Source organism: Dermacentor albipictus, chromosome 5 (genome assembly GCF_038994185.2).
Source record: "Dermacentor albipictus isolate Rhodes 1998 colony chromosome 5, USDA_Dalb.pri_finalv2, whole genome shotgun sequence".
NCBI classification, from domain to species: domain Eukaryota; kingdom Metazoa; phylum Arthropoda; class Arachnida; order Ixodida; family Ixodidae; genus Dermacentor; species Dermacentor albipictus.
In genome coordinates this window covers 145,775,730-145,802,073 of record NC_091825.1, presented here as the reverse complement: position 1 = coordinate 145,802,073, position 26,344 = coordinate 145,775,730, and the positions used below count along the sequence as shown (strand labels likewise).

Sequence of the window (26,344 nt, the reverse complement as noted above, 5' to 3'; positions counted from 1 at the left end):
GCATGATCGTCGAGTCGGAGACTGACTCCCTCTGATCGGAATGCTTAGCCGCGTGTCGGAGGATTACGTGCGCGATGTGCTTGGTCACGAATTCCGAAACACGGAGTGCTGAAAGGCTTAGCCGCATGTCCAAGGATTCCGCGCGTGGATCTTGGTCGCGAAGTACGCGTCGCCGATTTTCGGAATACTTAACCGGCCTCGCGAGGTGCAAAGAGCCGAGCAACCGACTCGCGGCCAATCGCAGACTCCGGCACGACCTTCAATCATTTGCTTTTTGTGTGCTTGTTTCTGTATGGAGGAAATAGCTGACGCGGCAGATTTGAAGACGGAGAAATGCGCTCTCCAACGAGATGGCAGCGCTCGGTCGCGCCGTTTCGGAGATTATTGTGGCTTGAAAAACGCTGTTCTGAGGTTGGCACCTCCCGCTGCTATGTGGAAGCCTAAAACTCTATGTTGAGTCCCATCTCGCCTAGTGTGCTTTCCACGGTGTGTATGCTCTCCTGCAGTCTCCGTTTGGCCTACGTACGTTACCGTTGGCGCTCCATGTGGTTATGTCATCGGCGTATATTGCAAAGTGTACGCCTTCTACACTCTCCAGTTTCCTCGCGACTCTGGTCATTGCTAGATTAAATAACGTACATGGGCGAAAGCACGGCCCTTTGCTGGGCGCCCCTGTTTCCCAGGTTCATCACCTTCGAATTTAGTTCTCCTAGCGTGAGGCTCGCTTTCCTGACCGCCCAGCTAGAAACGCCTTGACTACACTGAACAATAGCCTCTCGCCCAACCCCAGCTCGGACAGGACCTCGAGGATGGCCTTGTGCTCTATGCGATCAAAAGCTTTTTCGACGTCTAGTCTCCGAATCGCTCTCGCATGCACCGGGCTAACTTGTATGAGCTGGTGTTTGATCAGGAGCATGGCGTCCTGAGTCGATAGCCCGGGGCGGAAACCGATCACGTTATACGGGAGTATGTCGTTTTGTTCGACGTATTTAGTGAGTCTGTTTAGAATAACGTGTTCCATATAGCTTTACCTATGCGCGGTGTAAGCGAGATTAGACGTAGGTTATCCAGATGGAGCGGTTTGCCCGGTTTGGGTATGAGGATGTTGTTGGCCATCTTCCATTCCTCCGGGTAGTTTCCTTTTCTCCACAGCTCGGTGAAACGATCCGTCAAGAAAGTGATCGAGTCATCGTCTAGATTCATTAAGAAATTGGAGATTACTTTGGTAAATGTTTTATATAATATTGGGAGTAAGCTAATGGGTCTATAATTTTTCAATTCTTTAACGTCTCCCTTTCTGTGCATTAGTATAATGTTTGCATTCTTCCAGTTTTCTGGGACCCTTGCGGTCGATGGACACTTCGTATAAAGAGCCGCCAGTTTTCAAAGCATTATGTCTTAATATTTGATTAAATCGATTGTTATTCCATCTCCTGCCGCTCTTCCTCTTTTCATGTCTTGCAAGGCCCTTCTGACCTCATCGCTATATATAGGATGAGTCTCTGTATCCTGTTCATTACTGTTTCTAATTGAGGTATCCCGACTCCTCTGAGTACTGTACAAGACAGTATAGAATTCTTCCGCTGTTTTTACTATGTCTTCGAGATTGGTGATATTACAGTACTTATCTTTCAGTGCATACATCTTGGTTTGTCCTATGCAGTTTCTTTCTCACTGACTTCAGAATGCGTCCATTTTTTACGGCTTTTTCAGTCTTTCTCACGTTATAGTTTCGAATATCACTTACTTTCGCCTTTTTGATCAGTTTTGACAGTTCCGTGAATTCTATCTTATCTCTTGAGTTCGTCACTCTCATTCTTTGTCGGTTATTTATCAGGTCATTTGTTACTTGGGAGAGCTTGCCCACTGTTTGCCTTGGGGCCTTGCCTCAACCACTTCAATGGCTGCCTCTGAAGCCAGCCTAGTTACGGTTTCATTCATTGCCTCTATGCCACCTTCATCTCGATCGATCTGTTCTAAGGCTGCACATATTTTTGCATGTACCAGCCTGAATTTGTCCGATTTTACCCTTACTGCTTCTAGGTTGACCTTTTTATTCTTGACCACTTTCCTTCTTTCTCTCTACAATCATTAATCATTTAGGCTGGACATGCTATGGTTCGCTTCTGGCATTCCTTGGGTCACGTGATATTTTCTCTCCCTCACAACGCGACCTTGAAACGGAGATCTGAAAGCTTTAATGACGCCTTGACATTTCCCGTCACTCATCGCTTCTTATTGGTTGGTGGCAGAAGTAACCAGTGCGGTGCACTTTTCGATTACATCAAGCAGTATCTGTGTAAAGTTTCAGACGATGCAAAAATTTAGGCAGCCTATATGTGACTGCATGAACAAAAATTTGCTCACAGCAGGCTACTACGGCGCGCATTGTCCGCTACTATAAAAGCGTCCGTGCATGCATCTCTTCAGGTCTATAAATAAACGTTTGTCACACAGACTGACCGCATTAACCGCATCGCAGGCTAGTTTGCGGCGTGACTCGCGAATAAATTCGATAAGTCAATGATATGTATGGATGTCGATCACGAGGTCAAAAATATTCGTGTAAAATACAGGTGTCGCACGGTGCATTTCTGATCGCGATCAAGCCCTATCCGGATCGAAATTCTCGGTTATGATGGGTTCCTTTGTGCAAGATGCGCGAGGGAGCTAATCGCAATCGAGAATATCGATTCGGATCGAGTATGATCGCGATCGATAGTGGCCGTGGACACAGGCATAGAGCTACTACACAGGTGTTATCCCGACCTAGGGAAAATTCCAATATATTTTATTGATTTCAGCAGAAATCGCCAGCCGTTTGTGCGCAGGCGCAAGTAGAAGGGGGTGAAAATCTGGGAAAATGGTGAACGACACGGAGCAGGTGGGGGATTTGCATCAGAAACAGCACGGCAACTACACTGGCAAGCGCTTGTCAAGGAGCCATCGCCACCGGACAATTTCTCTGCACCAACTATTCCTAGCTAATGGCTCAATATGAATAATTGACCAGTAAGGAGCGTCCAGAAAATTGAACTACGTACACAACGCCGGGCATTCCTGCCACTTGTTCAGCCACACGGCGCACGCACATCATGCGCACATGTGCAGAGAGGTAAACAATGTTCGAGTGGAACGAACGGTGGTTTCGCGCTGAGGCGCCAAGTGTGGAAAAACTGCGAGGGCGCTGCGAGCGAACTGAATTGGGGTGGAGACGCGCTTCGTGGTATATTCAACGTAATTTCGCTGCGGGTGCTTTGTGCGATTGCGCGCGTACGCTCTTCTAATCGTCCTTTATTTCAACCACAAATTTATATCGACACCTTTTTGCTAGGTACGCACATTTGAGGTGTAGGTTATACAACATGAAGTCTTCAATTTTTCTGTCGTTGTCAAGTGCGTCTTCTGCTAGCGAGCGAGTGCGCGTTCGTTGCGCGGACGCTGGCAGACGCACAGTTTTTCTCGCAGAAAATCTGTGCAGTAAAATTTTTAATGGTTTTACTTGCTTTGGTGCGCGCGTGACTCTTGTCGGTCGGTACCAATTGTAATTTCAGTCAGGTGAACAGCTATTTCTAACGTTGTTTTCTAATAGTAACACGTAACTTTTGCCGCAGAAGCCGCCTATCTGCAACATGAAGCTACATAAGAAATTTTTATTGATATCGTGTTATTTGACGCTCGATTCTTGTTGGTGGAATGTTGATCAGGGACAATAATCAATGAAAATAATATTACAGTGAAATACACCTGGTTTATTAACCGCGTGGCGCGAAGAGATGCAAATGACCAATTAATGCACTTAATTTTCTAGGTAAATCTAATGGTACATAGACATATATCCACGACATATATATACAAGAGAAACATTATCAAATATTCTAAATGCACTGACTGAAGAAGTGAAAACTCCCGACCGGAATAAGCGTGTTTCATTTAAAGCTGCACCATGCAGCCCCAGGTGAACCACCGACTTTCAGAGAAAAAGAATCAAGGCAATCATTGGACGTTAATAATAAAAACAATGTTAGGGAAAAGATATTGCCTATGTGCTCTGACTGAATCGGGGAACCGGGAAGTCTTTACCAATGTACGATCTCCTTCAATTGATGTGCCAGCAGGCAAAATGAACCATAAACATGTAGTCTAATCGAATGGTATTTGCTATCAGATCGTATATGTTCGATTTCAGAATTCACTTAAAAATTATCGAATAGCCGTTTCCGTTCGAACGCAACGCATAACAGCATTTTTGTAGTCTCGAAGGTGAGAGGCCAATTTAAGTGAGTAATTATTCCGAATGATTGTGCTGCCCGTGGATAGTCGTACGTGGCTGTTGCGCAGAGGCGCACCATTTCCTGACAGAATTAGCCCACGGGTGCTAACCGGTTCTGGTGAACAAGTTCCTAGCTATCATATATATCCAATATACGCCCCGTTTTAGGGTATCCTGTAAATCTGCTAATTAACAGATTTATATAGGCGATGAATATTAAGGTGGTACCACACTTATTTAACGAACACAGCAGATCCACAAATGTCTCTACGTGTATGTGAGGTAAGCCGTTCCTTTAATTACTTCATTGTCACCGGATAACTGAAATCAGCCGTTTATAAAACAGAAGCTGCTTAGTTGTTCGTGCCCGATCCCGCACAAGCGTGCGTATTTCGATCGTCATGACAGTTGGGAATGGCATTACATTTAGGTGTTAAGTATGAGAAGCATAACGTGCTTTTTCTAGGCAATCAGGCTCGAGAATCATTTCTTCAGTTCTCACCACCTGGGGTTCTTTACGCGCATCTAAACAAAAGTACATGAGTGTTATCTGTTTTTTTTTTACTTCGTTCCCATCGAATTCAGCGACCTGGTTTGAACCCATGGATGAGCTCGAGTTTGGTAGCGCAACGCCATATCCACCATGCAGCTACTATAATTCTACCGTGTCGCTTTCGGACCAAGGATTAGCATGCACTATATATAATGGCTACCTAAAACTTTTCCACGTCCGAGGGGCGACCGCAAACCCGTATTAATTATACTCCGCATTCTGTCACCCGAGGAAGACAGAAACATGAAAATGGAATGTTGCAGTGCATTTTTTTTCTGTAAGAATAGTTCCCGTAAATTTGAGTACAGGGCACCGGATGGCGCAGATATATTATTTGTTTGAAGCGGCAGGTAGGAAGCTTACATATGTTTTTCCGACTGCGTTTCGCAAGACCTACTGATGGAAATCACTATGCGCAAAAATACACACGAGAGGTACATGCTGCTTGAAGAACAAGAAAATATTTGTTCTCCAGAGGGAACCGTACAAAAGTGTAGTAGAATTGAAGCCGACACTGCCGCCGCAATTCAATTTAAAAAATAAAGAAGAAAAAGAAAGGCATTTATTCCTGAGGCATAAATACATGTCATATACAATTATAAACACCGTGAGCGGTCCGAGCACATATACCACCGCGCGAAGTAGTACGAATGACCCTTCCGAGACGTATCGCCAGCAGTTTCCAACGGCGCGACCTCAATTTTGCCTATTCACTTCGATTGCAGCGCCGCGTCGACGCGCGCCTCACCGCAAAGCATGCGTCGTCCCAGCCGCTCGTTTCACTGTTCCCCTCAATTGGATTCTCAGACGCCAGCGCTCTTTTGTTGGTAAAATTTGCAGTAAGGTACTCATGGGCCAAATTTTTTTTTAATTGTTCAGCAACACAAAATACATAAAATCTTGCTTCAATAAGGGAAATATGTTCAGTCAATAAAATTGTAAAAAAGTTTGAAGTGCATATTTCTTGCACTGCGTCTATTCTGGTCCATTCGCATCCGGCTACTTTCTTTTGACATGGCGCAGGCTGTGTTGTGGCGCACGACTTTCTTTCGTCTGCCTCACAGTTGTCTACGCGCAGCTGTCACGACGCTACCTGCAATTTCTTATCACACGTGAAGGCTCATTGATTAGGCTGCATTACGTTTGGTGTAGCCGCTTTCCGAGTAACGTTTTCTATACAGCCTGTCCTCATGACGGCGTGCGTCGAGCGACGGCCCCTGACTGCTGGGAACATGTGGGTAGAAGGGCATTGACTGCCGTGGCCTCCACGGACACTCCACGTCGGACTCTCGCGCTTTTGTACAACCTTGCCGTCGTTTGCGAGCTGACCGAAACCGAATCGTGCGTTGCCACACCGGCGTGTCTTCCCCCACTTCTCATGCGGATTAGTGCCTGCCGTGAGACGATTTCCACTGCCTCAAGTGCAGGAGACAACCGCTGTGTGCCGTATGTGCTAAAGTGTGCGAGCGCAGCATGGTCAGGAAAAAGAAGAAGCATCAAGAGGATCCGGCAGACGACATCCTCAATTCCTCCAGCGACGAAGTCGGAGATGCAGCCGAAGGTAGTGTTATTTGTTCAGTTGTGTAGAGAGGTCTTCGCTGAGTGCTGTCTAAGTCGGATTGATTAACTGATTTGCTTGAATAGCACGAGAACGCAGTGGGTTGCGTGCGCAGAGCCACTGCGTAATCTAGTGCAGAAATTGTTCCGCTGATTTAGGAAGGACTGTGGAGGAAGTCCACGTATGGCAACCGTAGAGTCACATCACACCACTTGCACACCCCACCCGTGGACCCGCTGTGGTTGCTCAGTGGCTGTGGTGTTGGGGCTGCTGAGCACGAGGTCGCGGTAACGCACCCCGGCCAAGTCGGCCGCATTTCGATGGGGGGCGAAATGCAAAAAAACACCCGTGTACTTAGATTTAGGTGCACGTTAAAGAACGCCAGGTGGTCAAAATTTCCAGAGTCCTCCACTACGGCCTGCCTCATAATCATAAAGTGGTTTAGACACGTAAAACCGCATAATTTTTTTTTAACCCCACCCATGTTACATAAGGTGCTGCGCTTCACTAATGTTCGCGCCGTGAGCTAGTTGGAACAGACGCTGAATATGAGTTGGCATACGTTTTAGCAGCTACTTCTCTTGAAGCAATGAATTTCGGCTCTAAGGATTCTCTAGCAGAAAACAGAAAATGCACACAAGATTACACTAAAATAATGACTGTGTCCCTCAATACATATCATAGCACAAGGGATGTCATTGTCATATGTGAGTAACTAATATTTATCATAATTTTCCGATAAAATCTTTAATGCTTCAATAAGCAATCATACTAGGTAGCAGATTTTAAAACTGGGTCATTGCAGGAAGTGGAAATAAATACTTCTCTAGCTAAAGTTAATTTCCCTATTCATGTTACTTACGGAGCAACCAAGAGTGGCATTGCAAAAATCCTGCTGTGCTGCCACTGGATGCCCTCACCACATCAATGTGCCCTCAGAACCATTCTTTCGCGCTGTTCTTCCCGGCCCTTTTCCGACATTGAAATCTGGCACTAAGTGGGTTGTTGTCGCACCTGATTACATGACCTGGTATGCAATCACATAAAATTTGCGCACTAGCTGTGCAGCTGAGGTGGCAGATTTCCTTTTGCATGATGTCATCCTGCATCGCTGCCCACCCCCGGCAGGTCCTCACTGATAGCGCCCGCACCTTCTTCTCCCAAGTAGTTGAAGACCTACTTCGCACCTGTTCTGCTGAGCACAAGCTTTTCGTTGCCTACCACCCACAGACAAACGCAATGACGGAGCGGCTCAATTGGATGTTGACAGAAATGCTGTCTATGTACATTTTGATGACCACAATGATTTGGACAGCACATTACCCTGCGTGACCTTCGCCTATAATTAGACTCGTCACGAGACTGCTGGCTTTTCACCCTTTTACTTCCTTTTCGGCCATCACCCTTCTTTTCCCTTTGACACACTGCTTCCTTCCTCAACAAACACTCCCACTGAATATGCTCAAGACCTCTTCGCCCGGGCTCACATGGCATGCCAAATTACCGGCTCCCGGCTCCCTGAGTCTTGGACTGTGCAGAAGATCCGGTACGACAGCCGACATCGGGACATTCAATTTCCTTCTGGCTCCATTGCCCTCCTATGGACACCATGTTGCCGCGTCAGCTTGTCTGAAAAACTACTGCTGCGCTACACAGGACCTTACATGATATTGCATCAGCTTGGTGATGTGAACTACGAGATCGCTCCGCTGGACTCTCGTGTCCCCACGGATAATGTGCATGTGTCCCGGTTGAAGCCTTACTTTGCCGCGAATTCACCTCCCTTATAGTTAGCCCCGAGATGGTGCCTTTACAGGCAGGGTTTATGTTACTGAGCAACCAGGAGTGGCACCAGTCAGAACACGACGATTTGATGTGTAGATGTGGAATCGGTCTCGACAGCCATGTTGTTTACACAATGTTGTCTCTCTTGTAAATATTCTAAATACATCTTTATATGTGACTTCTCCAACAGAACAACATTAAATTTTACTGATATCTGACAATATCGGTGTTCAGTGTACTGTTTCAACCCAGGTACATTTATCTGGTACAATCCACAAAAAGCATTCGCTGTTATCTATCATTCACATGCTTATTCTTTATTGACTTTTCACCTAGTGTATTGAGTTTGCTTTTCTTTTTGTCATCTTGTTTGTGTTTTTGTAGCTATGAGTGCCAGGTTTTTTTACTATCGATCTTTAAATAACACCTAAACAGCATGTACCCTGTGTTTAGCAAATGTAATGTAAGCTCCAGAATGTCGCCTTCGAGATTTTTTAGCGTGCCGTAGGCCAGTTACCGGCGCTACGCGGTAACTGGCGCGGTAGCGGCCATGGCGGCTGCATTTCGATGGAGGCAAAATTCAAAAACACCCGTGTACTTAGATTTAGGTGTACGTTAAAGATCCCCAGGTGGTCGAAATTTCCAGAGTCCTCCACTACGGCGTGCCTCATAATCAGAAAGTAGTTTTGGCACGTAAAACCCCGTTCTTTTTTTCTGCAATCTCTGAGCTCATACCGAGGAGCAGGGTGTTCCGGGTGATGTGTCACTTCTGGCAAGGGGTAATGGCATCATTTCTTTTTTCAGTTTCAGAATTAGAAATGTCTATTCTCACTCTATTTTTGTGACACATCCATTCATATTTAAAATGAAGAATTTTACATGGATGTTGCTTTATACTTGCATATCATAGTCAAAAATTAATACTTTTGCCAAAAACAAAACTCAAATACAGCTCTTGAAAAAGAAAAATAACTACTGGCTTAACCTAATCTGGTGTATCGCCTATGTGTATCACCTGTGCGTTTCGTTAGCTCATGGCCTTTGCTTCAAGTTCAGTAACATGACCAGGTGAGCTAGTTAGTGCATAATTGGAGTCAGCGCTCCCAATGTCACTGCTATCCCCTCACCCAACCTTTCCTCTTGGGAAGCTTTGCTGTCCAACTTGGACCCAGGGGCCCAGCTCTGTATAATACGGCAGCCCAGGACATCATGCGGCTAGCAGGTGCTCTGGACTAAGGGCTCCTCCCTCAGAGGACTTCCACCCTCACTTAACAAAAGAAAGGGTTCTTTCTCTTATTCTCTCTCTCCTCTGATTGGGCTTTGTGCAATCCTGTGCACGGAGGCAAACAAACCATTACATAAATGGATTTGCAGGTGGTTCAGCAGGCTGCTCACACCAGCGTGGCTCTATCGGTTTGCGACGGCTGCGGCAGCAAGTGCTGCGAAATGCCGTGCGACTGGACGTGTGCGATGACTGTGAGAGCAGTGAGGCACAGCCCGAGACGTGGTTGTGCCTGCAGTGTGGCTATCGAGGATGTGGTGGCACGACCAAGCACGGCGTGCGCCACTCGGAGACGCCGCACTCGGACTCGCATGCCCTCGCCCTCTCTGGGCAGACACTGCAACTCTGGTGAGCACATATTTACATTGTAACTTCGGTTTGTGAATTTTACTGTCTGTAAGCTATGCCTGGGCTTGGAGCATCATTATTTTGGAGGCTGTGGAGGTAATTTCAACTGTTAAAGTGCCACTAGAACAGCCTGAGCTTGAAAAACATAGTGGCTGATGTGTGCTAGTCTACTAAGAACATATGGCCCTAAGAATTTTTTTTGAAATTGTGCTGTAATAGCAAAGTTAAACACGTTTGATGAACGAGCATGTGGCTGCTGCTGTTTCTCGCCGTCCTTCGCTACCCTCCCTGCTTGCGCTCCATCCCCCTTTGCTGCATACACTCACCAACTCTATGCAATGCAGTAAAGTCTGTGGTGTTTTAGGGTACCGATTAGTGGGATGCTAAAAAGGAACGCAAGAATACCGTAGCATCATACTGACATTATCGGTGTCGTAGCTTGAGAAGGAAAGTTTAGTCTAACGAACATTTTCCTTGCATAAAAACAAAGAAAATTGAGATTTGAAAGAAGCAGTCTACCTATATGAACTAATTTAGTGCTTATATTTGTTGTTAATCTTTCAAAATCCACTAAAATCTTGGTACACAGCAATTATTATGGCTCCAAACTGCCACCACTCTCCCACCGTGCAGCTATTGATGATGGAAATCTACTTTACGACACTGCTCCTAACACCAGATACCATAGCCTCTGATTAAAGTCATTGTTGTTTCATTAAATCAGTAAGTCTCACCCCATGCTTCTCGTGACAAATGTGCTGGGGAGACACCTGTGGGGCGTGCAGTTGCGCCTACAGTGCAGTGCGTGCAGTTACGCCTGTGCGCCTACGTGCTGTCTCGTGTCCCCCTTCTTCGTGTGTTTTTATTCGGCGCCGTCTTTGTAATCATGCTTAACCAACTAGCCCACCAACACATGCTCAGCTACAAAAGAATGAATGCAGTTTTTCCTAGAGCTTGTGTGCAACTCATTTCTGAAGATGAACTGAGAACTGGGCAAGTTTGTGCATGTTCATGATTGGAAAAGCACGAAGGGCAACAACACACAGCACTGACTAGCGATAGAATTTTTAACACGAGAACAATGTTCATATGTTGTGAAATAAATTGTTATGTGATTATAACCCAAAGAATTTTGTTAGTAAAGAGTGGTTAAATTGCACATGGAAAGCAAGTTAATCGCTTGTTTTAAGGAGGAACCCAAGCCAAAAACACAAAGGCAAACAAAAAGGTATCAGACAGCCGCAACACAGGCACCAAGTGTGCATGTGCAAAACTGGCGTTGTTCTTTTGTGACTCCAAGTGATGGAAAGTGGTTTAGGTGGTGTGCTCCTTGACTTGCAAAAGTGAGAAGTCGCCTTTCATTTTGTCAAACGACTGTTCATTCGCTTTGCGATTGTATGTGTCGTATTTAGCGTGCCTGCTGGTCATTTCACTGTTGCAGGTGCTTCCCTTGCAACAACTGGGTGGAGGCCAATCCACAGGTGACACAGATAGTACAGAACCTGAAGAAAAAGATGGCCTCCAGTAGCAAAAGAGCTAAAGGTTTGTGTTGCTTGAAAGTGTTTCACCTCAGAGAAGTCGTCAAAGCATTTGGTGTTACTTCTGCATTCACACTGATAATTTTGATGTTAACCCTGTCGGGTTAACGTCAGCTGTCAACATGTGTTTGTAATTCTTTGACTGCAGTTGCACTGTTCCAACTTTAATGTCTTTTAATCTAGCTTTAAAAGGTGGAGATAGATCCATCTTGACAGCTTCGCTTGATATCTTGTTTTAGTACCTGACTCTTATTTACCATGTATGTCATGCTGGAACATAATGCCATGGTGGCATTGTCTCCTGCGTAGTTTAATCTGATATGTGACTGTTTATTACATAGGTGTGTAAAAATGTGCAATGTAGCACAAGATTATGTTCGTGTTTGTTGCTAGGACAGCTTTAGGTCAGGCCATCAACATCCATACATGTGCAGTTGAAGTCATCCAGAATGCCCTGTTTAGCCAGTGTGACATATTCCTGGGCCACTGCCATTGCTGACTGTTTGCCTGTCTGCAGCCGCCCAGGTGGAAGACAAAAAGCTGGTAGCAGAGGCCACTTGCATTGAAGCTGGAAGTGGGGACACCAAGGAACAGAAGGTTCCTTGCGGCTCCTGGACAGCAGTGAAGGGCCTCAGCAACCTTGGCAACACCTGCTATTTCAATGCTGTTCTGCAGGCAAGAACTTCTGTTGTCTGTCAACGTGATCCCATTTAATATGTAGAGTGTTAGATCATAATCACCAATTATGTATTACATCACATCATCACTGGTTGCCACTTGTGGCAGCCATTGTGATGTGGCAACTGAGTCAGTGGGACGCCAGTCGCTGCTGCTCCGTATGTTCACCTTTTATATTTCCCAATAAGTTGCAGAGAGACGGCAATTTACCATGTCAGTAGTCATTGCATCCTGCACAATGATAGGGTGGCATAGTTTTAAGAATGGTTTGCTGAGTTTCAGCAATCTTGTCTGTAGATTCCATAGAAATTGGTCTGCTAAAACTAGAAGATTCAAATTGTTGAAATTTGGTGTAAGGGTAGCACATTTCTGTCCACAGGACATCATGCGATAGCCAAGCAGAAATTGTGCAGAAGAAAAGTGGAAAATGGGTGGTTCATTAAATGAAATGAAGCTAGTAAACAAACCTGCAATTTTTGGTTTTGGTGTTATCAAGGCACGCTGAAGGAAAGGCAGCATGCTGCTGTGTGGTAATCAATTCCACAATTTCCAGTTAATGGATTGAGTTGCCACAGTGTTACGTTTGTGTGAAAGAAGGCTAATCATAGTACACTCTACGCTCATTGCAATGAACCCGCGTACCACAGACTTTTCGATATGGACCATTTTTCAACCTTAGTTTGGTCTGCCTATTTTATTAATGCAATGAAGTTTGCTTTTAACGGACCGCGCTACAATGGACGATTGGCTGCAGCGGATGAAATTAGCGGCAATTTTTGTAAACATTGGGTGTATAAAATGAACTTTTGCCATGTCGACACGGGCTGGCAACTGAATTGTGAAGGTCAGCCGACGATCACGGCTCAATATCTTGCGCGCGAGGGAGGGAGGAAAGTGAGGCGGAAGCGTGCCGTCTTTCACTCACTAGGTACAGGGGGGAGGCGAGGGAAATAGGGGCGGGGGGTTCTACTCTGGTGGTTGCTGTTAACGGCGCACCCGTGCGGGCTCCGTATCTTGATAGCGATCTGTGATGTAGACAAAGTGCACCCAGTGCTGGTAGCTTCGTATGTGCTGTGCTTTTGACGTTTAGTTAGCATTGAAGTGAGAGACAGCACGAAGGTTGGTTCGCTTGCTGCTGCTGCTGCGTTTATCTTAATTTGCTATCGCTATCAATGCTTTGCCTTTCGGGCAAAACTGTGTCTTTTCTTGCTTATTTTTTGCTTTCGACCTTCTCCACTCAATATTTGCTATAAGGTTGTTAGACATCGTGACGAAAGTTTTGGAAGTGAAACGTCTTAGATATTACGGACTTCAGATAAAACGGACGGGTTCTTTTTGTCGGATTATTAGGGTCCGTTGTAACGAGAGTCGATTGTACTTGTTAGGACAACGTTTATTTGTTCCAAGATGCAGGCATCAAACCACAAGCACTTTGTCTTCGCAAACAATGTAGGATTGCGCTCCTTGCCACAAATTAGCAGCAAATATAGAATAAGCTCTTTAATTGCAGGGACCATGTTGCACATGCTCAGAGTGTGTTCGTCATACCATTAAAGCATTGTAATTTCTTTGACCTTGATCTGACGCACGTATGCGTTACCCTGAGGCTTTCTGCAATGACAGATTTGGGAAAAGTAAGCTTCTCGTTGCGTTTGAAGTACTTAAAAAGAGCACGAGCAACTTCATTTCTTTTGTAAATTACTTTTGTGTGGACGGCTTGCCTATGTGAGTGCAGGTCTGGCGTTCTTGTAGGCAGTGGTGCTTACACCTAATGTGGCTGGTTGTAGTATGGTTACAGGTATGGTACAGGAGTGATTGTCTCATTATTTTCCACCTGAAGATCTTAACATGGTATATGATATAACAATATACTGCTTAAGCTTCAGTAATGCAAAAGAAAATGTTGTTTTCAGAGCATTGCCTGGAGATCTGTGAAGCCCAAGTGACATGGTGTAGCTGTTTTATTTATCTGTTATATGTGTTCATGCTTATCACGAAATGTTCATGGACTTGCAGAACCTCGGCCAGACACCATTGTTACAGCCGCTACTAGCCAAGCGATGTGCTTCCAAACTGCAGTGCACCTTTGATCCTGGTGCAGCAGCAGATGGCTCTGACATACCCGAATTGGTAAGATATGCGGCACACAGAGTGTTGCTAAGTTCACCGGCAATTCATGATGCAACTGGCTAATGCGCTGCAGGCCTATGTAAACCCTACCTCCCTGCCATTTTGCAGCCTACCAACATCTCCCCGCCACCACATCCTCACAATATCTGACTCCCATCTGTCTGGCTTTGTGGTCCTTAAGCTCTGATAATCAGGGGAGAGTGACCTTGCACTATAGTTTGCACAATGCCAGTGTCCATTCATTGATTCCCACAGATCAATGTTAACCTGTAGCAGTGCTCCCTCTAAATGTGCATGCACCATGTCCTCCATAATGTTGTGTTGCATTCCGTACACCTGTGGTGCATGTTTACACAGTTACAATTGAGGCTGTGCATGAAAGATATCAAGGTAACTGCAGTACTAAATGAGCATGAAAGACAAGTGAATGAACTGGAGAAACATGCAAAAGACAAAGAATGGAGGATAAACAATTGGGTGAATAGCATCTGTCATTTTAACAGGCAAGTGTGTGCCATATGCGTTTCTGCATTTTGCGTGAGGACGTGAGTGGGTGTGTGATTTTCTTTTTTTGCATCATAAATTCTATGGTTCTAAGAATGTTTAGACAGTGCTTCAGTGCGGGCCTATACTCTTCCAGACGTGCTGTCTTCTACGTGTGCATTTGTTTTGAACTGCTCATAGTTGTGGATGCGCTAGCAAGGCACTATATTGTGATTGGGTTCATGTTCAAGGTGTTCTTATACATGTACACTCTATCGTCATTATAACGAAGTCGCACCTGATGCAAAAATATCTTTGTTATTGGTATGCATGCTGATATCGGAAAAGAAAAAAAAGAAAGGAAGGACATAGTTTAGATTTAGATTGTTATATCAAATTTGTTATATCCATGTTCTCTATACTGAGGTTTGCCTATAGAGTTAAACTTCGATATAACAAAGTAGGTAAAATTGGCAATGTGGTTTGTTATATCGAAATTTCGTTGTATTGAAATTCAACTTTTTACGCAAGTAAGTACAGTTGCTGATCGATTTTTCTTACAAGGACAGGGGCTGCAGAATTTTCTTAATTATCAGGCAATTGAAAAAAGAAAATTTGAATAAGAAAGCAATTCATTTTGATGAATTTGGGAGTTGCGATGAATAGTATGGTTTCATGCCATGTCGACAATATCTTCACATCAGCAGTACAAATTAAGCGAAGCCAGCCATGCTTCGCGTACACTCCGCTGCCGTGGCTGATAGCGTGGCCCACACTGAGATGACGCTATAAGGAAAAGCGCCAGCATCAGGGAGCGAATGCTTTGTTTGCCTCTCGCTCCAGTGGGCCGCCGAAACTTGAGATAATGCAACCACGAATACTAAACGTGTGAGAAGACAGCTTACATGATGCCACGCCGTCTCGGCATGCCCACTCTTTACACACGCGGCAGATTACCTATAAAGCCGCATGCATGGCTGTGTATCCGTTCAGCCGTGCTTACAGCTGTGCGCAGCCATGGCTGAGACGTGCGCCAGAAATAGTGACATGCACCAACTTACCCCTCGTGAATGAGCTCTGCTCCCCCTCTTTCCCTTCTCTTGCGCGCGAGGGTGGCACTCGTGAAACCACCATCTTTCTTGTCTCACCCTTGCACACTTTCACTTGCACCTAAAGCACAGAGTGTGCGGGCTGCAATAGCATCTTATTGCACTTGGACTTTGTGCGGAACTTGATGCGACTCTATGTCGGCGGTCACTCTTGTCGCGCTGCACGCGATTTGAGAGGTGCGTTTGCAAGCAGCCACTTGTAATTCAATCATTTGACTATCTGCGTCTGCAGAAGATTCCATTTATTGTCTCTGCATTCCTTTGCAGCAGAAGCGAAATTAGGTTATACTGAAATCGCATACAAACACACTTTGTTATATTGAGGTTCTATATACAATGAGTTCTATGGACAAGAGGTTATGAAAAGTTAAATGCTTAGTTATACAGAAAATTTGTTGTATTAAAGTTCGTTATATCAAAGTTTAAATGTGCGTGCATGCATGCGTGTGTGCGTGTGCGTGCGTGCGTGCGTGTGTGTGTGTGTGTGTGTGTGTGTGTGTGTGTGTGTGTGTGTGTGTGTGTGTGTGTGTGTGTGTGTGTGTGTGTGTGTGTGTGTGTGTGTGTTGAATGGAACACCTGAGTGCAGAGCATTTCCAGTCTTTCCTCTCTAGATTTGCAGAAGGTAACTTTTGGTTCGTAGGTTTGACTCTTTTCAACACCTATGCAGTGCACTAACATTGCTTCTGCAGCCACTTGCTGCTAGGTGCCAGCATAGTGTGGGCCGCACATTAGAGTGTTCTTTTTAACTGTGAACTACACTGTACATCAATGCGCTTCAGACACTATTTTGAGCAACCAGCAGTGCATTGATTTTTGCTGTGTCCTATTGTTTGTGCACCTGGTGTGCATTATTGTTGCCCAGACAATCTTATTTGTTTAATAGCAGCATATACCAACTTGTGATTTCATTTGTTGTTGTGCATGTTAAATTGTCGCACAATTTCCTTATGACTATGATCTCTTAACACTGTATGAAACCATTTATAATGTTTGCATACTTATAATTTCTATACTTGGACCCAAACTAGTGTAAGGCAATGGGTGCAGTTAACAATTTGTAAGTTCTCTGTAATGTCAAAGAGAAAAATAACACTCAATCAGTCAATCAATCTCCCAACTACCCTGATGTCAGTTAGCCACTTGATGTAATTTGACATGTTTCTCTGAGCACTGCCTTCGTTCTTAGTGTTTTAGCCTACAGAAATGTGAAAAAACGTTGTCATTAATGTTGTGGGTAATATGAAAGAATCCTTGACTGCAACAGCGGTTACCCATGTGGTCAACTTCTACTGGTAGGCCTGCGAGCCTGCTACATGGGAAACTGTTTGCCATGCAGAGTACATTAAATGTGGAGCTTCCTGGACCTGGCCCACTGACCAGTGCTCTGGCCCTGTTCCTTCAGGAGTTTCGAGTTGGAACTCCTCATCCAAGGGCTCTATTCTCCAGAGTCTGCCAAGTGTAAGAAACCCACTTCTAAGCAGTTAAGGCCTAAAGCCTTCCTCTTTTCAGAGAAGGAGACTGAGGAGACATGAAAAGCACAGATTTACACATTTTACACACTCGCTGAGGGAGATTGTATTTTTACACTCGCTGAGGGAGATTGTAGAAAGAGAGCGCAGGTGCAGTTTGCGTCGCACTTCTTTTTTTCCTTTTTTTCTCTGGACGCTCGCTGGCGATGCGGACGCGAAGCAGCTGGCACCGTCTAGTGGGACGCTGCGCCACCTGCGCCACTGGCGGTATGCACCGCGCGGTAATGGCGGCAGATACTAACTCGCGTAGGCAAACTTTTTGCCCCGTCTCGGTTAAGAGAAACTTAGCAATGCAAATTTCACGATTATTCTGCATGGAAAATGCCACCCAAAAGGCAGAATTTCGATTGTTATGCAGTGAATAACATACCGTTATATGCGCTTCTTTTTTTTTCTCGTAGCCTTAATGCATAAGCTGAAACTCTGAAGTCGACTCATCGTTATAATTGATATATCGTTATGTGTGGTATCGTTATAAGTGGACTGCACTGTATATAGCTGCTCGCTGTGGCTGCTTCACCGCAATATTCGTTCGCCTATCTCATGTGAAAACGCTGCTGTGCACTGACATTTTCATTTTGGTACCAGCAAATTTTCTCCGGGGTTGTTGAACGCGGCATTCACAGCTATTACCACCAATCCTGTTTCAATAAGCAATCTTTGCCTATCTGTTTCACAACACGTGGTGCTGTTGGAAGCATAGTGCACGCTTTTAATAGGTGATAATTGAAATGCGTTGCCATTCCGTGCTGCAGACTGCGATTGTGTACGTGTGCCGGCTGCTAAGTCCCATGTCAACAAAAAAATGCATTAGGCGTGGGGGATCAAGAACCGTATATATAGCCACCCGTCTCCCATGAAAACGATGGCACGCACAGTTTCATATTCCGGTACCAGCAAATCTCCGCCAGGGTCGTCGCATACCCCATTCACAGCTATCGCCATCAGACCTATTGCGATAAGCATCTTCACCTATCCGTTTTACAGCGAGTGGCGCATAGTGCCATATGTAGCCAACTGCATGCTTTTAGTAGGCTATAATCCTAATGCGCCGCCGTTCCCTGCTGCAGGTCGCGCGATGTGGCTATCACGTTTCACTACGGTGGCATCCAGCGCCACCCACCAGCGCCACCCAGCAGCTCAATTTCGTTTCGATTTCCCATCAGCCTCTTAAAACAACACGCCATAGGAAAACAAAATGCGTCTTGGGTCGTCAGAGCACCACCAGCTCGACGCGCCTCGGCGTCTCGTGCCGCAACGATCCGTGCGAGCATTCGCGTTACGTAGATGTCAACAATAGTTGAGCCAGTCAAATTTTGCTAGTTACTTCGGAACGTATGTTTTCTTGGTTAGTATATTTTTTCCAAAATGTATGAACGAGGTTCTACTTTATTAGGTAAAGTTACATAAGGGTGGATCCTGTACCATAAGCTTTTATGTGTGCACTCAGCATTTCAGTTCTTTAATTAAATGTAAATATAGTGGTAGACTCTGAAGAAATGATTGTTTTGATCATCCTTAGGCATTTGTGCATTTGTTTTGTGGTGTCATGGTTCTACAGTGTCACTTGCCAGGTTCAGTAAAGAAAACATGCTGCAGAAAAATTGTGTTGCTACACTGAACCTTGTGCACTGGTAGATACTGCATTGTAATCCATAATGAGCGACTGCATATGAAGTAGCCTAAGAGCAAAATGCAGTCTAAATCTCTGCCTCTTCGGTGCTGGCTCATAATTGTGGTTCATACTACAGAGCACCACATTTCCGAGGCCACCAGCAACATGACAGCCACGAGCTTCTGCGCCATCTGCTTGAAGGAGTGCGCACCGAAGAAGTCAAGGTGGGTCGGGGTGTCTACTGACTGGTTATCTTTTGTATTTTCAGCCTCCTTTGTCATAAGGCGTCTTCGTAGCAGATATTCAAAATTGATTGAATTCTGAGGCCTTGCGTACCAAAAACACGATCTGATTGTGAGGCACACTGACGTGACATACTGATTAATCTTGACCATCTGGGGTTCTTTAGCGTGCACCCAAATTTAAATACACAAGCATTTTTAATGCGGCCACCCCTGACGGGATTGAACCTACGACCCGAGCTCAGCGACAGCACCACTGAGCTACTGCGGTGGGTTCGTAACAGATGTGGAACTGGAATTTCAAAGAAAAGAATAAAAGCACGGAACAGTGGACACATTAGATTGGAAATCTTTATTCATACCTCATTTTTGCTTCCTTAGAAAAAAAAGAGGTAAAAAACTGGCTTGAAGAGATGTGAGTTTCTGGGCTAACCTGCTGAATCAGTCTCATCTAATGGCCATCATTGTTTATTCACATGCAAGAGTGGCAGATGACACAAAGACACATTTTCCCCTGTGCCGGTAACTTGCACCTAGCCTCATTTTATTATTTCTTTTTACTGGTAGGTAGCAACTGTGGGTCCCACTACCTCTTTCAGATGCTGCAGTCTAGGTTGGCACATTGCCCACATCAAAGACAATCAGCAGAGGCCGCTGCCATTGGTCAGAGGCCTATGCTGAAACTGAAACCGCTCTTCCTTGGCTTTACACCCGCCTATGTGGCTTCTTCACATCATATGCAAGTGACTGAAACATTCGGTGCTCAGATTGGCCTCTCAGTTTAGCTTTCGACTGATGTTTCAAGAATGACGAATATGGGGGGGGGGCTCTTGCTCAGTGAAGTTTTGAAGGTGGCCTGGTGCTTCTCAGGGTGGATTTATCTTTGGTCTTTGTAGTTCTTCAGCATGAACTAGCATAAATATGTGGATGCCAAGTGCGCATGCCTTTTAACTTTGTGATATCAAACAACATTCAAGTGGTCTAGCAGCACCTTTTTATTGTGACGACCATATCAAGGCAGCTGCTTCGTGGTTGCTGATCCATCGAACTTTGGCATTGACTGTGGAATAAAAATGCTCTTCTGATGCATCAGTGGTCTCGGACCATGATTGGCAGATAAGATCGCGTTCTCCAGTTACTATTTAAAGCACCCTCCAATGCTGCGATACACAGATAGCTTGCGGAAAATTTTTAGATTGTGATGCAGTAGACTCATTATAAGGCAAATCTAAAACAAACGTGAGGAAATTCGATTGAATTGTAAAAGAGTATCAGAACACTTCAGCCATTCAGAGAATTTGTCTTGACGTAGTTTATCTTAAAGGGAATTACATATACGGAGTGGATTGCAGCAAACTAGATTGTTGGGTTTATTTTCTGGGTTAAGATATGTGCAGCTATAATTTCCTTGGTTGTACTGTTGGGTAGGAACTGTTGCTGGAGGCCTGCTGTCCGAGTGGCTTTCTCTCCTCCTCACCTGTCCTCGAGTTGTGTGCTAGTCAAAGTGCACTGTGTTGGACCACGTATGCTGTTTTTATCTGTCTTCTTGCATTCCTCCATCTGTTGTGGTTTGTACATATTGTCATATCGTACCACAGGAAAGTTGAGTGCCGCTGTGAGATAACCACATCACTGAATGACCTGTCCTTTCCCACCATAACACCTTGTTAGGTGGGAAACTCTTAAGACTTTGTTATTGAGACACCTTATTTTTGTTCCCAGCCGAGCTGAAGAGGAAGAGAAGATGTTGGCCGCATGATGCTTAAAACAAAGCTGATTATAGTGGAATAATGCGTCAGACTGTCAAGTTTAGTGACACCTTGAATGAGTGCACTTCACCTTAACAAATGCTAGTTTAACAGTGCGCTGCATGATGGAAAAGAAAAGTGTCATTTGCAGTTGATGGCAGTGTTGATCGGTAAATCAGTCGGTGTGTTATACATTTGTTATTTTAGCAGTGTTTGCAGAATAACATTAAAATGATCAATCGTCACGAGTGAAGCCAGGACGGCTTTGCATCTGACGCCCGAGTGATGTGTTGCGCATTTGAAAGTGCTCAGAATAACAAAGTATCTGTGCCAATAAAACTGGACTGCTTTCACTGGTAGAAGAATGGCACTTTCTATAAGTTGAGATGGTTATAACATATGAAATCACAAAACTGGTTTCAGAATTTGTGCTAGCATTTGCAGGGATTCATATTTTTTTTAAATGAAAAATGTTTCATGTCAGGGGGGGGTCAGTTGTTAAAACCACACGTAACGAAAACCTGTTATACTAATATCGCTTACACCTCTTTTTTTTTCAAATCAAATCAATTTTATTCATTACAAACAAAGAAACGGTTACATTTTTGTTTTACAGACGAGGGTCCCAAAGTCGAAGACTGTAACCGGGACCCTCGGTAGGTAATTATAAGAAAAAAAAATTACATAGGTGGCAGGACAGAAATAAAATTTATACAATGTACACTAACAGAAACGAAGAACTGTAGTGCAACAACAGAAAAGTGATTGCGATTACAATGTACAGTAATACTAAAAAAAAAATAAAAATAATATCGGCGTACAACAGAACCTTTAAATTATGTAAAGAAGAAACAGAACGAAATAGACAAAAATATGATCGGCAGGCCGAGATGAACATGAAGTAAAAATATAAGTGTGCTAGAAATATACATATACAAAATTTTAACAGACACAAAAAACATGAGAATACATAAAAAGAAGCATTATGAACAAAACGACTAAAGGCAACAGCAAGCATGTGAACAGCAAAACATAAGAGAAATAGTGGTAATAAATAATACATTTGGAACCTTAATTGCGTCACTGCGCTAAAAGGAACTCTTTAAGGGATTTTTTGAAGGCATAGAATGATTTTATGTTTGATGGTAAGTGATTCCATAAAGATATGCCAGCGAAAGATGATGTTAGTTTACCATAGTTGGTATGGACACGAGGCAGTATAAAATTTCAGTTAAAGGCAAACCTAGTTCTATTGTGGTTATGTAAATCATTTAGGTCAACGAATTCGCAAAGCAATTGGTTGTTGAGTAACTTAAAAAATAAGATTGTTAAATTATATTGAAACAAGTTCACGGTCGTTAAAATGAGGTTTTGACGGAGCAAAATGGATGCATTTGGCTGACGAGGACTGCTAGTAATGATACGAATGGCTTGATTTTGTAAATGCTGAACTGATGACGGGTGGCAATTGTACGTGTTGCCCCAGGCAGCAATTCCATAGTTAATATGACTATGGATAAAAGCAAAGTAAAGTGATAAAAGAGCCTTGCGAGAAAAGAAGGCGCGTGCTTTTATTAGAGAGCGAATGCCAAATGCCGTTTTTTTCTTAATATTGTTAACGTGGGAGTCAAATTTGAGGTTAGCATCCAGGAGAACACCGAGGAATAGAACCAAGTCACCGGCTGGTATTTGATGAGCACCAAGTGTTAACGCTAGTGGAGAAGTTAGGACCCTATGACCACTATTGAATATAATATATTTAGTTTTCTCTGGATTAATAATTAGGTAATTACTGAGACACCATTCTATAACGTCAGTTAGCGCAGCATTTAACTTTGATGTTAATGAGATTAACGACGTGTCTGATAATGATATGGTGGTGTCATCGGCGTATAAAACGCAGTGAGATGAATGTAAAAGGTCGGGTAAGTCATTAATGTAAATAATAAATAGTAATGGACCGAGAATGGACCCCTGTGGTACACCTAAGCTAATTATTTTAGTTTGAGAAAGGGCACCTGCTACAGAAACCACGTATTGCCTATCCAACAAATAGCTTTTTAATAGAGTTAAGGCGGGACCAGCAATACCGTATGCTTCAAGTTTAGTGAAGAAAATGCTGTGGTTAATCATGTCAAAAGCTTTGGTGAAATCCAAAAAGACAGAGCCAACGAATTTACCACAATCTATAGATTTCTTAATAAAATCGGTTAAAGAGAGCAATGCTAATCAAGTAGAACTTCCGGAACGGAATCCGAACTGACAGGGATTAATTATACTAAATTTTTCAAGGTAGTTATTTAAACATTTAACTAATAAATGTTCAATAATCTTACTTAAAGGCAAAAGAATAGCTATTGGTCTGTAGTTAGAAATTAGGTCTTTGGCACCCTTCTTAAATACGGGAATAAGCTTAGCCTTCTTTAGACATAGAGGAAAAGTGCCAGATTCGAAAATGCGATTAGTTATGATGCATATTGGCTCAGAAATAATATTAGCAACTAACTTTAAATGGTGTGCGCAAATGTTATCTAAACCTGGACTTGTGTTTTTAAGGCTACAGATTATTAAATACACCTCTGGAACAGTAACAGGGGAAAGAAAAAATGAGTGAGGTAACCTAGACAAGGTTGGCTGAGTGACTGGATTGTTCTTTATTTGTGTCAGAGCAAAATAGTCGCTAAAGGCATTGGCAACATGAGTGTGCTCGCGGTATGTTGTACCATTCAGGTCAATTTTAGAACATTGTTCAGGCGTGGAAGATTTATTCATAAATTCGTTCAGAAGCTTCCATTGCTTTTTTTGATTATTGCTGTGTTTATTAAATTAATTATCATAGTAGCGCCTTTTATCCTGTTTAAGTAGCGTGTTGAGAACATAATATTTTTTATAACGCAGAGCCAACTTAGAGTTAAAAGGTTGCCACTTAGTTTTCCTGTATAGGTTATCTTTTTTCCTTAAGCTGGTCAGTAATGCGGATGTCATCCACGGGTTGCAGGCATACTTATATTTATTCTTACACCTAACGGTCCGGGTGCTTATTGATACGGCATGTAAAAACAGCGCAGAGAATTTATCAACTGCTGCTGCCGGACCTTCCAACAGATTTACCTGAGTCCAATTAGTATTGCTAATGGTATCAATAAATGTATCTTGGTTAAATACTGATGTACTGAAAGAGATGTTGGGGGTTGGCACTAAACTGTTAGATGTAACGAAAATGGGAAAATGATCGGTTATATCACTACGCACTACTCCCGACACAGGGGACGGTGTTATGTTAGATAACGCATGATCAAGAAGTGCTTGCGTTCCGTTATGGCTACATCTGGTATGGCAGTTAATAAGCGACTCGTAGCCATATCCGAAAAAGCAGTCTCAGTAGGCAGAATATGCGCTGGTATTTGTATAGAGTAAGTTGATGTTAATGTCGCCCACGAGGCCCACGAGACCGCACTACTTATGCGGCTTACTTTAGTATCATTGTGTAGAGGGAAGAAGCCATTGCTCGATCACATATGTCACATGCACAGATGGTGCCATTGTCATGACATGCATGATATAATCGAGTTTAAATTTAGCCTCTCACTTTGTGTTCAGAGAGACATAGCTCAGCAGTACAATTGTCAGTCCTAGCAGGAGTGGTCACGTTTGAGAGAGCTCACTCAGTCATAGTAGGTATAATCCATCAAAATGAAAACTGTGCTCATTAGGAGTTATAAGGCTTACAAGTGTTCAATTTGTTGCAGAAATTTCACGTTACAAACCCCTGTGTTCAACACATAGGGTCCAGAAATGCCGTGAAAAAACTCTGGCCGCAAGACAGAGATATCCAACTTCTTTGACCACTGCAGAACGATAGAAAGCGCAAGCACAGGAGCTTGAGATAAAAGCAGAAGCTCCACCCATCTACAAGTGTGCCAGGCTTGAGCGGTGCAGGGTAGTCTCAGGCACCACCATTATGGGAATTGTCTCTTTACCCTAGTGGCCAAAACCCTCTGCAAAACAGACAGGCAATTGCAAAATTAAACTGTAGGACCCCTGTAACATAGTAGTCACATCAGCTTTTTAATGTGTGAATAAATGTAATTTGTGTATTTAGCTATGTCATTTCTGTGTCCTAGTGCCCATACACCCTCTGCAGCACGCACAAGACGTTTCACTTATGCCACTACAGCTGTGTCTCTCACAAAGCCGACCCAAATTTTTCATTTTCAAAGTGCTGCTATGGAGGCTATATACCTGGTTGCAGCAAATTAAGTTTGAAGAATGCACTTGCTGGCAAGTTCATTCTACAGCAAGTGTCACTAAACCTTTCCATGTGACAGCCTGCAAATGACAATAATGGCAAAGTGTACTCTCTCAAACTTTCACCCTGGATTGCTATATTGAGTTCTGCAACACAGCGAGTTGCGCAGTGTTGATGTGATTTGGTCTCTCTTTTTTTTTAATGAACTGCAGCGGTTATATGTATTAGAGCTGTATTGCATACCACGTAAGCCTGGCTTGAAATTCTATAGGTGAGCAGTTGTTGGTTAGCTTTCAGCACATTCTTGTTCTTTTTTTTACAGCGGCAGAAACAAGCGGTGTTGCAAGCTTTTGGACTGAGCAGCAAGGTGGACCCAAACAAGGTTGAGCCAGACACCAAGGCAAAGATCCAGGGTGAGTTGAACTGTGGTGGAAATTGTTTGGAAACTGTGTCCCCTGTATGCATGATGGGAGAATGATTGTGCCCACATCAAAAACTTCACCTAGCCGACATTGTTGTGCAAATTTCATGTGCCATAGTGCACAGATGTGCTATTGTGTATAGACCGTGGACTATATATGGTGCTATACTGTCAGCACTGAAAGAAGAGACTCCTAGAACAGCTGCACAAGATAGGAGGTTTTTGTTGGTTAAGCTGTATGAGAAGATTGCAGACATATTTTGTGTGACTAATGATCATGTGTTGTTTATTTTTGACAAACACATTTTATCTGTTTAACTACGCTCTTTCTTTTAGAGGGCTGGTCTGCTTAGATGCCTCTTACTCTTGTGTGATCGTGGTGGTGTATCAAAGCCTATGTAGATTTCTCATTATTGTCTCGTGCCGTAGCAGAAAATTCTGCGGAATGATGCATTTAGGAATAAATTAGCAGGCATGTGATTGAGTTGATTACTGGAGGTAATTCGAGACAGACAAGAAACAAGAGGTCTTTGCCTTGCTGCTGGATTAAGACCCTCGGTAACAAATTGCCAAGATTGCAGTTTAGTGAAACCTCTTTACTACGAACACCACATTAACAATCTTTTCAGATCAATGAGCCTTTCAGAAATCCCCTGCTGACTTATACGTTGTTTCAATGTAAAAATATTTCAGTACTACGAACTCCGGAATAGTACCAAACTTTTCAGAATAACGATTGTTATTTAGTTTCCCTGTGATATTCCAGAATCTGGGGATTCTTAGATTTTCGTGTATCCTTCACG

At 43.7% G+C, this 26,344-nt stretch overlaps 1 protein-coding gene across 1 annotated transcript in view; it reads left to right on the top strand.

The window, feature by feature from the left end:
* The first annotated feature begins 5,810 nt into the window (after positions 1-5,810).
* The window catches only part of LOC135906208 (ubiquitin carboxyl-terminal hydrolase 16-like), a 34,312-nt gene continuing 13,778 nt past the window's right edge, over positions 5,811-26,344 (top strand). The window contains exons 1-8 of the mRNA XM_065437471.2: positions 5,811-6,387; positions 9,544-9,799; positions 11,241-11,341; positions 11,855-12,027; positions 14,032-14,145; positions 17,074-17,195; positions 19,018-19,105; positions 25,443-25,533. Coding sequence (XP_065293543.1) covers positions 6,300-6,387; positions 9,544-9,799; positions 11,241-11,341; positions 11,855-12,027; positions 14,032-14,145; positions 17,074-17,195; positions 19,018-19,105; positions 25,443-25,533 — 1,033 coding nt within the window. The 5' untranslated portion in view covers positions 5,811-6,299. The remainder of the gene's footprint in view (positions 6,388-9,543; positions 9,800-11,240; positions 11,342-11,854; positions 12,028-14,031; positions 14,146-17,073; positions 17,196-19,017; positions 19,106-25,442; positions 25,534-26,344) is intronic.